The sequence below is a fragment of the Diprion similis genome, chromosome 2 (genome assembly GCF_021155765.1).
Source record: "Diprion similis isolate iyDipSimi1 chromosome 2, iyDipSimi1.1, whole genome shotgun sequence".
Lineage (NCBI taxonomy): Eukaryota > Metazoa > Arthropoda > Insecta > Hymenoptera > Diprionidae > Diprion > Diprion similis.
In genome coordinates, this window is record NC_060106.1 from 13,691,193 (window position 1) to 13,706,215 (window position 15,023).

Sequence of the window (15,023 nt, forward strand, 5' to 3'; positions counted from 1 at the left end):
CGTAACCCTCTTTCGGTGCAGGGTCACGACTTTGTAATCGTGCAAGCGTATATATAAAAAAGACGTAGCCAAAACTTTAATGCAACAGAATTTACGTCATATGTTAGACAAGATCGTTTCGGACTTTTTGTTTCTGCATCGCGTCTGCATTATCTCTCGAGTAAAATAAGTACTGTGTTTCGTTTTCTTTTTCATTTTTGTTTTTATACCATACAGTTTCACAAGCCTTACAAGTTTCTCAGGTTTTTTTTTTTTTTTTTTGTATCCGTGTTCCTTGTTTTGTTCTATCAGATAAAGAAAAGTCGCTCGACCTACAATGATACGGCATCACATATCACGTATTTCCTGCGTGGAAAAAATGATGCAGTGACTTAATTCCACCACTCTGGTTGAAGATTATATAATTATATGCATTCACGGAAAGAAATCAGATTCATCGTTGCTCGAGCTTTACTTTAGTCTTTAGGAAAGATCCTTGGGTTAGAGACAATTATGACAATTATACTCGGTACCGCAAGAGGATAACTTTAATTAGCAAATTCAATGTAATTTTTTTTTCCTCTCAGTTTTCTTTGTACAAAATAAGAAGCTTACTTGCCGGATTGTATGATGTTCAGTTCATCGTATAGAAGCAATTTTAACAAAGTATCTCGGCCTGAAGCGAGCAAAATTCCTATCATTCCGACCTCGTATCTATTTTCTTAATGATCAGACACTCCAGTTGCTCTTTTTAAAAACACTCCTTATCGCAGAATGCATGATTAAAGTATTCAGTTTGATGAAAAAGCACGAATAAAAGGGAGAAAAAAATTAAAAAAAGAACGCAAAGAAAATAACGTTACGTGTCCCCTAGATCACGGCTCTCGATAAATTGCACAATACCCAGAGCGATATATGTATATTCAGATCCTGTGCCCACGAGGTTATTCGATAAATCTTTCAAACCAGCGTACGTAACTCATGTATAATAATATCCCTGCAAACTTGCAGAGCTGTCAACGTTCCGAACCGATCTGAAAGTAAGAATAAAAATGATGTTTGAAAAAAAAAAAAAAAAAAAAAAAAAAAACATGTGATATCAAGTTAACTTGTATCGTCGTCGACGATGAGGCACAGGCGTCACTCGAGATCTGGACGGGTCAGATTACTCTCGACTTTGTCGCATGGAGGAGCTTGCAGTATAAACGCTGAGGTATGGACAGGAGCCCTTGCTCTCCAATCTCCAATCTGGACTTTGCTTCCTTCTTTCTCTGTCGTTTTCCCTTCTCCCGCTCTCTCTCTTTCGCTCTGTCTGGTAACCAGTTCGACGGCTCCAGAGAACAATTGAATTTGCCGGACAACGGGTCTACTGCCGACGCGTTTATATTCGTCAGGCGTGTCGCCTTCGGCTTTGAACGGGGTGAGCGAGCTGAAAAAGAACGATGCATGGCATACCGTTCGTGTAATGTAAGTATGATAGCCGTGTCGTGTGTGCGCGGGGCGCAGAGTGCAAAAAATCGGATGATTTGCAATCCGTTGGTATCTCTGACCGTTAGGCTACGCACGTGATAGTGCAGAGAGGGAAGAAATATCGAGAGAATGAGGTAGGCATGAGGAAATGAATCGATTAGTTTCTTTTTAACGGGAAGTTGGAATAATCGTTGGCTTTACGGTTTGGCCAACCAACCATCGTTATCCGTCATCGTTCGTGTCACGGTGATCTGTAATGTACTGTACACACCACGTACATATACATCATATACACTTACTTACAATTAGTGGTTGCCTTGGAGCAGCTGTAGGTACACCTAGTGCAGGAGATTTGCTCGCCGACACGCTTAACTCGGGAAAACGTATCTTCCGGTGGAGTGTGAGGCCGAGAAGATCACCAGATGTGACTAATCGCGACTAAATCCGTCTCTTACGAATAGTTGTATGTATACCTGTAAAGCAGTATATCCTTGGAAGAATCGCGCCATGCAGCATCGAAACCGGTTGATATTAAAAATGAACCTTGAACCGCTAATTCGTACTCACCAGTATCGCTGCAGGTGAATGCAGTCACGTATTTATTATTAGCTGCTGTTTTCGATTGTGTCGCGGGAGCGGAGAAATTCTTTTTTAACGATTGCCCAAATTAGCGGTTAAATTTTTGCCATTTGTTTTTTCTTCTTCCCTTTTTTGCGAACGATTATATTATATTTATGTGCGCTAATGTTGTATAGGTATATATATATATAGAGAGAGATTGGCGCGAATGTGATTATGCATACTCGTCGCGTGTAGATAAATAATAAACTATTACGTACGTGTATGAGTAAATTCGTTCGTGTCGCGGTTAAATTTACCGTAAATTTATTCATCGTTATAATATTCTGATTTTCTGCTGCGTTATAAAGTATGTGTGTATAAATCTTACAGGCAACGGATCGATACATCCAGTATTCATCGCGAGTAATTAGCGCCTCTAATTCCGAGGCCAGTTTTAGTAATACATGCGTATGCAGTCAAATTTCGGTTTAACCAAACCGAAGCATGAGTTCCCATACACATTCTGTATATGTGTAAGAGTTGTAAAAAAATTAATCGATTTTCGTAGCGGGCAGAATTCTTGTTGCTTCCACGTGTACGTATGGTTAGTTAGTTTTTGCTACCGCAGCCATCTAGACGAACCTATAACTTATACTCGAGTTACCGTGCATCACTTTTGTGTTCTGCAATATACTTTGATCGAGCGATGACGTTTAATTATATAGAAGCTACCGGTTCAGCGCCGTATATAAAATTGCAGGATAGCCATGAAATAATAGTATATTGTATAACAAGGAGGCAAACTCTGTATTTTCGGGCCGATCGTAAATTTGCAATATCAGTTGTATGTGAGACAAAGTCGAATATTGCAAATACGCCAGGCGAAAAGCTGTACCCTTTTTATTGAACACGATTCTTTATATAACAAGAGAATTCTCCGCGTTTTTTACGCAGCACGAAAGTGAGGTTAGAGTCGCGCAACGTTAGATTTGTTCGCATCAGCGCATGCGCGCAGTACAGAAAAGAACGCTCTTAACTCCTAGGACTTAAAAGTGGTCTTATCTGTACTCCGTGCATCCGCATTCGCAGACTCACTCTACCGTCATAGCAACGAGGTCTTTCTGTACGAAAAACACGCACAGAAAAACGCGTGAAACATGCTCGCGTTATATAAATACATATATTTTCTCTCTTCCCGCGGCTTGTTACGTGTAGAACATAACTACTTTCTGCCAAAGGAAAATAATAATGAGAAAAATAATAATAAATAATAAATGAAAAAAATTATCCCATGACAATTGAATCGTAACGCGATAATACAGCGGGCTAATATAGTCGCGGTACAGCTCTTGGGCATTCACAGTTAAAGTTATTATGAAACACGATACCAGCTGGACAGACAATGGCCAGCTTGACTCCCTGTAACAGAGCAAGGAGAACGCGTGAAGTATCTTATTTTATCTCTGCGAGCTCCAGCTCTCGAACGGTATTGAATTACGAGTTAATTTCAGTTCAGTTATAAACTGTGTACGTATATACGTACACATTCATACCTGGATGTGGCGGAGAAGAAGCCCGCGTTGTACACGCGGTTTAACACCGCGAACTCGCGTGCATCGCTGCGCAATTATATATGAAGGAGTTAGGTGGGTTTCGAAAGTTCAAAAACAGCTTATTTTCACTAATTTTTTTCGCATGATCTATCAAATGAAATATTTTATGTAAACTTTTTAGCATATACGAAAGATACATATCTGATGGACACTTTGTGAAATGTTCGTTTTTCATTATTTTTTAAATATTTCATTTGATATATATGCGAGAAAAAAATTAGTGAAAATATGCTTTTTTTCAGCCTTCGATACCCGCCTAACCCATTAAGAACAAATCAGGTTTAAACGATTCTGCAGAAAATCTTGACGCGGCATCGGCTAATCGTCGAGGAGGAGCGAATGCACACAAATGTAGGTGGCAATAGGCTGAGAATCCTCGCGGTTCGAATAACCTTTCACCAAGGTTGCGCGATTTCATTATACATATCTATGTATACCATATACTGTGAATGTATACATGTATTATGTGTCATTTTTATCCACTTATAACCCGTCTTTGCTACCGCAGCAGCAGTTTATATAATTTATAGTTATACCTACAACGTGCATCCGTATATATATAGCAATTATGCACGTCCTTTTTTAACGTCGCTCTTGTCTTGTGACTGCTTTGATCTTTTATTTCGACCAAATGCAGCAGTAGTGCGTATTATACTACAGTCACCATACATCGAATTTCATGAGCTTCCATTAAAAAGTAATTGAATGCATCTCCTCTCTGTATACACACTATTACATGTGTGATCGGTAAACTTTTAAAACTTTGGTAACTAATTCGGGGTGGAAAAATGAATAAGTATTACTTCTAACCGTTACTGTTGATCCTCGAGCGAATTGGCGAGATGGAGTCTATTATTTGGCAATGAAAATATCGTAACGTGAACTGCAGGATTTCACCGTTCGTGAAAGGTTCTGCAGTGTAAATCTGAATATAAATGAACGGTGACAAGGTAAAACGATGTAGTCTCTCTCGGGAATCAGCCCTGAACTTTTGTAATCAATCAAATTTTGGGGGAGTTTCTTTGCTTGTCTGGAAAATCTTAATGATGGCACTTGCACAGTTCTGCCTTGATTACCCTTCAAATATACCCTTAATTAGCGACGATAGGATAAATAACGCGGTAAAGGAAAGAGATTCTTCTATTAATACTATGAATACTATTTACTATTCATTCATCCTCTCTCGAATCTTTTTCGTTATTTATATTTTAATGGTTGAAAATTTATCCCCGCGCGATTGTGAATCAGCCGTTGACGTTTACGACATACTAAAATCTATCTTAAATATAGATACACTTGCCAGTAGCAACGTTCATACACGTCGACGTATTAATTGCGAATTATTTTACTATCCCGCCTTTTTGTACGAAGAGAAACACGATTGTCAATCGTCTTCGTTGTTCTATAAATATCCCCACTTTATTATGGGGGGGACTACAGTGAAATTTTGATAGGTGATTGAATTTTTTTTTCAGGACACATACTACCGTAATATAATTTTTGTTGCGAGGAATTTTTGATCACATCTTTTATAGTCGTTTCAAAAATCAAAAACTCGATATTATCAAAATTTCACTGTAGTTCCCCCTTAATGAAACATTTACTCTGTATATACACACACGTACGTGCATATATACACCTTTACGTAGATGTACAACAAGATTATGAAATATACAGTTGTGATGAAAAAACGTCGCAAATCTATTGCCACGCGTTAATATCAAATAATTTTAATAAGGCACGATGTGTGTAATAATATGACGTAAGTCGAGGTTTTTATTAAGTACATTAGCGACAGTGTCATAATTTTTTCATTCAACTCGTTACACTGCATCGTGTGCACAACGGCCCCTTCCGTCGCTCCTCAGGATTTATTATACACACGATGACACAGCGAAAGTCGACATTTGCCTGTAAAAGTTATAACACCTCGCTGTACGGTATGATTTATATGTATAAAGGAAAGAATATCAACAAATTTCAAAGAATTGGGACATCGTGCATGTATGTATTATATACTTGCTGCGTGAAAAGAATCGTCTAACCGATAAAAATCGTCTTAATATTCTCCAGAGACACTAAATCCGAAATTAAATCGATAAATAATCCGAAGAAAATTATACGCAAAGACACATCGTGCGAGTGGATTATATTTTTAGCGTTTACCGCGGTCTTAACAAATTTGCGAAATATTAAGAGACGATGAAACGCACGAAGCGGACTCTCGACCTGCCGATCGGCCCACGAAGAACGCGAGAAAGTGAAAGCAGTCTCGTGAACAATACATGTTAACCGATGCTAAATAGTTGGGTATCTATATAACAGAGCACCACGTATAAGGAATGAGACCTCGGACTTCCCCAGTCGGTGCAAAAATTTTCTCCCTAAGGTTGTGCCTGCATGCACCTCGTTTTATATTACGTTCAAGAAGCACGAAAAACCTTTTGGCTTACTTAATCGTGCAGTCGCAGCTTGGGGAACAAAAGTTTGGTTTACAATTGCGTTTCGCCAATATAATTCTTCATCACAGGTTAACCTTTAAAGAGTTGGAATTTTTCCCGCCAAATTTAATGTTTTTTTTTAGAGGTATCATTCACACGAGATTGAACCTAGCAGCTGGAATTTGCTACAAAATGTTGTAATGTTCGTTTGAATAAGTTGATGAAATCCAAAAAAAAAAAAAAAAAAAAAAAAATGCTTTTATAGAATTACAAGGATAAAACTGAACTGCATTTTTTTATTTATAAAAAGTTGAACACATTTAGCTGCTAATTTTGTCTGTGCCAGATTCAGCTCCTTATGATTTATGTATATAAATAGTCAACACGTTCGGTGGAGTTTCCGAATTACTTGCTGGCTCCTTTGGGACACTCCGGCACTCTAAAGGTTAAGTGCAGCAGGTAGTTAACGATCCGTCTAATTCCATGTTCAAAATTCATCTCGATTCTCTATAATATATCTATTCAATAGAATGTTCCTGCAATGTTTTTATATAAACATATATAAATCCAGCGATGAGCACCAATATTATAGATAAATTCCAACCTACATAAGTGCGCGAGATCTTTCGCTGTGTTTATGCTGCGTCAGATGTGATGTGTACTTGTAATTCTATTCTATAACGTAAGTTGCTGTATAGCTGTACTGTGGAAGGGAACCGCTAGATAGAAACTGGAGCTCGGTTATCTTGGCCTAGTTTTCTTCCCGTGATGTCATCGGAGATGGCATATTTCTCTCTCTCTCTCTCTCTCTCCCTCATTCTTCATACATGTACAGCGAATCCGCAAGATCTGACGACTTGGACATCGTCTATAAGCGTGATATGCATACAAATGCATAGAATATGCAATCTTTAAAGCTCATCTCGTAATCCAGTTGAATAAAATTGAGACCGTAATACGACACCTACGCAAATCCTACTTCTTTGAGATTCTTCGTCGCACTTCTATAGGTATAATACAGATTCTTGAAAATAATCTGCAACGGCAATCCAAGTCCGTTTCAATTGGATGATTAAACTGACCACGGCGTAAAATTAACAAGCCTCTACGTCACGCTGGTCACATTTAACGTTTCAACGCATCTCGGTCACCGTTTTATAAATTCGTTTAGCAAAGTCGTGATATCTTGCCATTATTTTATTTAATTTTTTTTATTTCAACTTACTCGCAACTGATAATTTTGCCGATGAAAGGCAAAAATACGGGGTCTTTCTCTCGTAATTTATATATCTAGAGATGCGTGTCAGTTAATTTGAATGTATAAGGTATAGTACGTATATGGATGTACGTAACCCATATTTCCCACTTATGGATATTCGAAATGTTTACTCGACTCACTATGTATATATATATATATATATATTATGTATATCACCCCGGACGGTGTATTCGGTTGATAAATATTTGCGAACGCCGATTAACGAGTGAATTTATTGCCTTTATCATCGCGAAAGCTTCGCGCTGGATTGCGGATAATTATAAAAGCGATTCAAGTCGTGGAGTTATCCAACTTGCGAGAGCTGTTCCGGTCTGGGAAACTGGACGGAAGCCTCTTGCCTCAAGTGCGAGAACTTATTACGTCTATATCTCTGACACCATAGACTGAGAATCCTACTTTACGGATCTAAACAATTCCAGAGCTTTGTATAAATTATTTTTTCTTCCTTGGCCATTGGTGTATATGGGAATCTCTTTTTATTACATGATCCATTTTGAAATTCGAGCAAATTTTTACCCGAAAAGGGTGCTGATAATGATGAATCTAGTAGCAATTCGTATCGACGTAGCGAATAGGAAAAATGACAAGAATAATTTCGAGCAGTAAGTCGATAAAGTTTAAAAGAATTCTATCACGGATATGATGTTTATTATGCAGCTGTCATAAAGAGGAAAACATTTCATTAGTTATCGCGGTTTGACATGTATAAGAATATACTCAGGCAGGATGTGATAAAAATTCTTCAAACATAACCGGAAATTATACGTTTAGTTACAGAATATTGGAAACGTGATTTATTAGGCGATTCAAAAGCAGATGAATACGTGCTTAAATTGAAGTCATTCTATTCGTGGAGACTGAGTTTAAACTTTAAAGATTAATCGACACGATATAGTTAAATTCCGATAGTTAAAAATAGAGAATACATAAAATCGATTTAAATAAAGTACTAAGTTTAAGAAGTGAAACCAATAAATTTCATAGACTTGTGTTCAGATCACATTAATTGTGATCAATTCCCCTTAAAAAAAAAGGAGAAATTTGGGAGTTTTTTCTCACGTAACAGCATCTATATCCACACGTGTAGGTCATATCTAAATCTCGCAATAACCAAAAAAACTCGAAATACATAGGAAATGGTGGATCTCGATACTGGCACAACATACTTTTATTTGTGGGTGTTATTATTATCATTAACGTTTATGTACACGAAACGACCGCAGGTGAACAGCCTGAGATATAAAGCAAAGTTGAAACAATATTTGGGAATGACAAAGCACGAATTTAGGTATCTTATTTGTACGTATGATCGTATATTGTACACAGTGTCGCCGGTAAACCGGAGTTCGTAACAACTGTTTCCCAATCCTTGTATGTCAACACGGTTTTTCAGTGTAAGTAACGTCCATATGTACTTCTTACATGCCGCGAAAGTATATTATGCACTTGGGATATAGATATACGTGTGAATATTACCTACGTGTCGCACGTAATCGAGAAATTTATACAGCTGAAATGAACAAATAAATAAATAAACTTGTGCTGTTGATTTCTATTGCATAATATAACTTCACTTAGTAACAATTGTATTGCCCTCGATCTTGCTCTCCATCTTTATAGCAGGGGGGTCTTGACGAAATTGTTTCGGACGGCTGTCGTGCGTGTATTCAATAAATTTCGAATCAACGTCAGACGAAGGATGGTTCATAGTTTAACGATAGTGGTCAACATGCTTCGTATCTTTTCTTGATATATTCGATAAACGTTCATGGAACTACTGACTTGTATATACATATATATGTATAATAATTCTTCGGTGGGCATTGTTCAATCGAATGAGCGCGTGTATTTATTAGCGTATCTCATACGCATGTTTCGTTATAATTTATGGCTGCATGGAATCTAGTAATATCTCGTCGATAAATTATTCAGATTATTATACAGAAGTGAAAGACATCGTTGTTGAATTTTTATAGTTCCTCGATTTGAGAATTAACTCACGGTTGTCGCAAACTTAGAAAGTCGGGAAAGTCGGGAAAAGATCTAATAAGTTTACTTCACCGGGAAAGCGTGCAGAAGGAAACGTTGCAGAGAATTTAATCCAAAAGTATCTTGACACTACGCTATAAATTATACAAATACCGATATCAATTTTGTGATCGAAAATTTCTAACGTGAACCTGTAATTTGAGGATAATTTTTTATATTACATTCGCCCCAGACTTCTCATCATTTTTCTCGTCTCACGGTCTCCCGCTTTTTGGATCCTGGGTTGTAGCAGCTGAGAGGCTCCTAACGATGTGTGATCTACTCCAAGATAGGAATTCAACACATTCGAGACACATTCGCTCGATTCACATGTAATCGATATCCAGCTCGCGATCTGCATAAATTCACGATCTTTTAATTTCCCGCGTGTCGAGGCAATGCCAATATAATTTACATTTCACTTTCCTCGTGGAGAGTAGTAATCACGTGGTTCCGAGTTCACGTCGTGAAAGCTTTCGACAACGAGTTAGACATTACGCCTTATACTTGTAAGGAGCTTACTTGTCTCGCCTGCACTTCCGTTCACCAGCTTCTATGGGCGTATATCGACACGTAGTCGATTGGCATAATAATTAGTATCGCAAAATTTATAACTGTTGAACTAAACGTTGTTACTCGTTAACCATAATGATACGACATAATAGACGTCGTCGTCACGGGCGGTGCAAACGTATCATATTTTATGCCCGGCGGATAAAAAGTACTTAGCTACTCGCTTAAAACTGCTCGACCGTTCCAAAAACTTATATCCTATGTGTACCAACGAGCATTATAAAACCTTGGTTATAGTTTGTTTATTTTCCACAGGCATCGTAACTTCGCTGCCTGTTTGCACAGCTTGAAAGGCATCACACATATAAAGGGTTCCATTTAGCCGACCCTTTATCTCTGGCTTCTTCACCGCTTAACAACCGTGTCTTCTTCTTCTTTTCTTCTTTTTATAACCACTTTCTTTTCGTTGGCCGGTAACCACGTATAGGGAAAACTTCGTATTACAGCTCTGGTTCTTTTGATAACGTTCTCTCTCTCTCTCTCTCTCTCTCTCTCTCTCTCTCTTTCTTTCTCTCTCCCTCCCTCCTACCTCCGCCCCTGTTTTCTTCCGTCTTGCGTTTAAATAGCTGGTCCTTCTTCTTCTTCTTCATCTTCTTCTTCTTCTCCTTCTTCTTACCGCGGTTATTGCCTTCTCTTCCAACCAGCCCGGCTTTCAAATCCCAGACCTACCTCACGTTGCGCCTTATTACTGTACCTCCACTCGCACGCTTATCTTCACGGGTTCTTGGATGGTTTCGATGAGTCCTATTCATAGGCTGTTAATTGTTGCTTGGCGGGTTGCGGATATATTTAGAAAAATGAATACACTAGGCTTATATCGTAGAGTAGGACTAATACCGCAGCATTGTATATCAATTTTATTCTATCGTACGTAGCAGCAAATTGGAAGAGAATTAGTTAATGACACGTCAATCGAATACCTATATTTAATTGCTGTAATAAGATTATACTATAGGTATCCTGGAACAGTGATAAGCCTTGAATTGCTACGTACAGTGACTTTGTCAACTGTAAACTATTCTTATCAGGTCTCCTCACCTGGTAAACTGAAGTGAATAGGTCAACTTGTTTTTTGAAATCTTCAAATATCCGAGAATTGGTCAATTCGTCCCATCTGTTGGAAAACCAACCATTATGATGATGTGGTCGCCTTCACGAGAGGTGCACGTTGTCCAAATTTGTCTACGTATAATGTCAGTCCTGTATTCGTGTTTTTTTATGTTATCCTCGTTCCAGTTTACAAAATTTGTTTATAAAATTGCGGTGAGCAATTTGAAAGTGGCACGATAAGAAATCTCTGTTAAATCGCTGGGCCGGCATTCGCCGCGATTTCGAGTTGCCCAATTCCGCGTTACCTAATTCAGCGCGCACGTATACGTATAATCTATCTACCACGAGTGGTAATTCTTGCAAGTACGAGTTAGTTCACAGAACACGTGCATGTAATGAAGGAAGGAGAGAAAAAAAGAATAGAGTTTGGTTTTACTTTCATCGCGGCAACGGCTGCGAATGTTTTATTATACGTGGAAGGTATATAAATTATATACGTATCCAGCTTTGTATATCATGCTCGGGCTGCAACTATAATTACACACACACTTATTTGTTGACACACGATTGGCTTCAAACGTAAGCAGTTATCTATTTCTCGGAACACTTTGAAACGTTTTCCTCACGATAAACATTTCCTGTAATAACAATCGGTGTATAATATTTTATAACAGATTTATAGCTATACTAGTTACGTTTATAAATAATTGAAAAGGATAGTGAAATTGATTTCCTTCACTAATAATAAAAATGAGAATACTGAAATATTTAATTGAAAAATTAATCAATTAACGTTGTACTTGCAGGTGAATAAAAAAAAATATTCACAAAGGAAAATGACACGGATTTGGAAATTTTTAGAATCCCTTGTGACTTCACCGTTAACATATGTATGATTGATTTATTGTCTTCTAATTTCGAATAAAATTTTTTTTTTATTTTACAGAGGGCAAGGTCGAAGTATCGAGAGATGGGAAATACCTCAGTACACTGGCGCCGGTTAAAGTCCTCGGTGAATTGGCAATTTTATACAATTGTAAAAGAACAGCCACCATAACAGCTGCGACCGACTGCCAATTGTGGGCCATTGATCGTCAATGCTTCCAGACTATCATGATGAGGACTGGACTTTCTCGCCAAACCGAATACACCGACTTCCTCAAGAGGTAATTTCTTATTATACACACGTTACCGTCTCAAACTTTGTTGAATTAGAATCAAGTCAGACACGTGACATCCGTAAATTTACTTAACAAAACCCGTTGTCATCAAAGCGGTGATTCTTTCATCCGTTAATTTATTGGCCTGAATAGATACACTTGTTTTACAATGAACAATTATTATCCTCAAGTTCATAATGCGAAACGTTGCTGAATTTACTTTCGAGCGTAATGTGTGTGTGTGTGTGTGTGTGCGTATAGTTTATTCTTTCCATGAGAATAATAATAAATACGAAAATGGCACAAAGTATTTATGTATACTATATAAATAACATTCATCAGATTATAAGTTGGATTGAGTTGACAGATTTACGCGGCAGGCAAAAAACACGAAAAGCTTTGCGACTCTGTATAAACGCTGGAATGTTTACTGAAATGCAGGTTATTTTTCAATTGCGTAATCCGTTGAAAGGATACCAAAACGATTGAATGGATTTTAAAATAGAACATCACCGGCAAATTTGGTATACCTCACACAAACACTTACCCTCCCCCAACACATTTACACACTCACTGCTGCTTAGAAAATGATGGAGTCGCGAGGTCTGGACCGGCGATTTGACATGCTGAAAATAATAAATTGAGGACGGGCAAGCTCTTTGAGATGGTACGAATACGTGTATGCTATATAGATAGGGTGAGCCAGCTGTATAAATAGCGCAAATGATCTGCAGCCTCATCACTCTGCCATTTACAAATTTTACCTTTTCACCTGACTGCTTTGTCAGACGGCCAACTTCGATTGAGAGTCAACGCACTCCTGAAATACTCGGAAATTTTTTTGTTATTTTTACTTTTTACATTTATCTTGCTGTCATCGAAGCTTCTTCTTAATTTCCTTTTCGTCTTTCATATTATTCCTTAGTCTTCACACACGTTTTAATTTGCGAATCCGTATTGTATAGATTGAGCTTTTTGTTAAAAAACATCGTTCTTTTTTTTCATATCTAACGATTTTAACAAGCTATGTCGACGATACGTTGCTAATTGTGCGATATTTTTATTTCGTAAATGTATAAGGTAATCAATGTGGAATCTCAAAAGTACCACACTTGGGCAATATTGCATCGTAAATATAAATTATTCAGGTCTCAGTAATACGTGTAAACGGCAGAATCCGAAAAGAATTGTAATGAACGGACATAGTATAAGTATCGCTTATTTTATCTGGTTAATTTTTTCTTTTTTTACGCCTCAATTTTTTTATACCAGCTAAGCAAATTTTGTGCCTAAAATCCCAACAGATGTAAAAATACTCAGATCCATAATTAGACGGTCATTAGTAGAGCAATGGAACGACAGAAGAAAATAATATGTTATTATTATTCGTGAGACAACTTCAATATGCTTATAACGTACAGGTATACACGAAAAATGTGCCAGATAATTTATCAATTTGATCATTCATTGTAGAGAATTTTTAATAATTTGTATCACTGCGTTTTCACGTTAAAGCGCAATACTTGTTTGCTAAATATTCAATGCTATGCAATGAAAAGTAACGATTCTCGCGCAATACACAAGAAAGTGTGCTTTTCTGTAAATAACATATGTGATGAGTGAGCATGTAAAGTGTAAATATACCAACGTATAATTTTTATAAGCATATATATCATTAAAACAATGAATGTTTTATGTTTGTTTAATTTCAGCGTTCCCATCTTCAAAAACCTGCCCGAAGAAACCCTCATAAAAATCTCAGACGTTTTAGAAGAGGTGAGCATCGTAAATAATATTTTGGAACAGTGAGTCAAGATGACGAAGTAATATTAATCTGCCAGAGTTGGAGTAGAATCAACGGAATTCAACGCTGTGTAGTAGAGTGTCAATTTGTTGAATTGGCTTTTGCCTCGTGTCGTAATATTGTTACACTGTCACATTTTGGGCATAATTGAGAAGACAGATTTTATAACTAAGCCATCCATACGCCGCGTTTTCTTGACAATATGAACTGTTATTTATTACAGACTTTCTACAATAACGGAGATTACATAATCAGACAAGGTGCAAGAGGCGATACGTTCTTTATCATAAGTAGAGGGCAGGTGCGCGTCACGATTAAACAACCTGATACCACTGAGGAAAAGTTTATTCGAACCTTGAGCAAGGGTGATTTCTTTGGAGAAAAAGCTTTGCAGGGGTAAGTTGTTACTATTTAATTTTTACAAAAATATTATGCCTCAGAAATGATTGGCTTTTGGAAATTACCCAAAATAAATATTCTCTGCTCTAAAAAAGCAGTTTCATGATGCGGAACTGATCGATCTATTTACTTTCCAGGGACGATCTTAGGACTGCCAATATTATAGCTGATGACCCAGATGGTGTGAGCTGCTTAGTTATAGATCAGGAAACATTCAAACAACTAATTTCCTCTTTAGACGAAATTAAAACTAGATACAGGGATGAGCTGGTAGTACGCAGAAGGTAATTATTACGACATTTTTTTAATTTATACTATTCAATCATGGGTTTATTATCATCTCAAAGTGCAATTATCTTGCCAAAGTTAACGCTTTACACTAATTAGTGAACAACTTAATAACCAAATAATGAAAAAATCTATATTAAAACTATGTTTCATGCTTAACTCAAGAAGTGTGTTATATTGTCTGTCTATTAATTCTAAGGATTGTAGGATGGGTAAATATGATGAACTTATTCTCTGTATGCATTTGTGTCTTGACTTGTTTGTTGTCTAGCATTTTCCAACCTACTGCTACCAACCTTTGCTTATTTCCTAGCTTTAGTTCTTGCCAGTGATGCCAAGCCCATACGCTTCAGAGTTGTGACTAACAATATCATATCC

At 37.3% G+C, this 15,023-nt stretch overlaps 1 protein-coding gene across 3 annotated transcripts in view; it reads left to right on the plus strand.

The window, feature by feature from the left end:
• The window catches only part of LOC124416370 (cGMP-dependent protein kinase, isozyme 2 forms cD4/T1/T3A/T3B), a 33,075-nt gene that overhangs the window by 15,244 nt on the left and 2,808 nt on the right, over positions 1-15,023 (plus strand). For all 3 annotated transcript variants that reach the window (XM_046897354.1, XM_046897357.1, XM_046897355.1), the window contains 4 exons: positions 11,941-12,160; positions 13,867-13,930; positions 14,182-14,354; positions 14,495-14,641. In XM_046897354.1, coding sequence (XP_046753310.1) covers positions 11,941-12,160; positions 13,867-13,930; positions 14,182-14,354; positions 14,495-14,641 — 604 coding nt within the window. The remainder of the gene's footprint in view (positions 1-11,940; positions 12,161-13,866; positions 13,931-14,181; positions 14,355-14,494; positions 14,642-15,023) is intronic.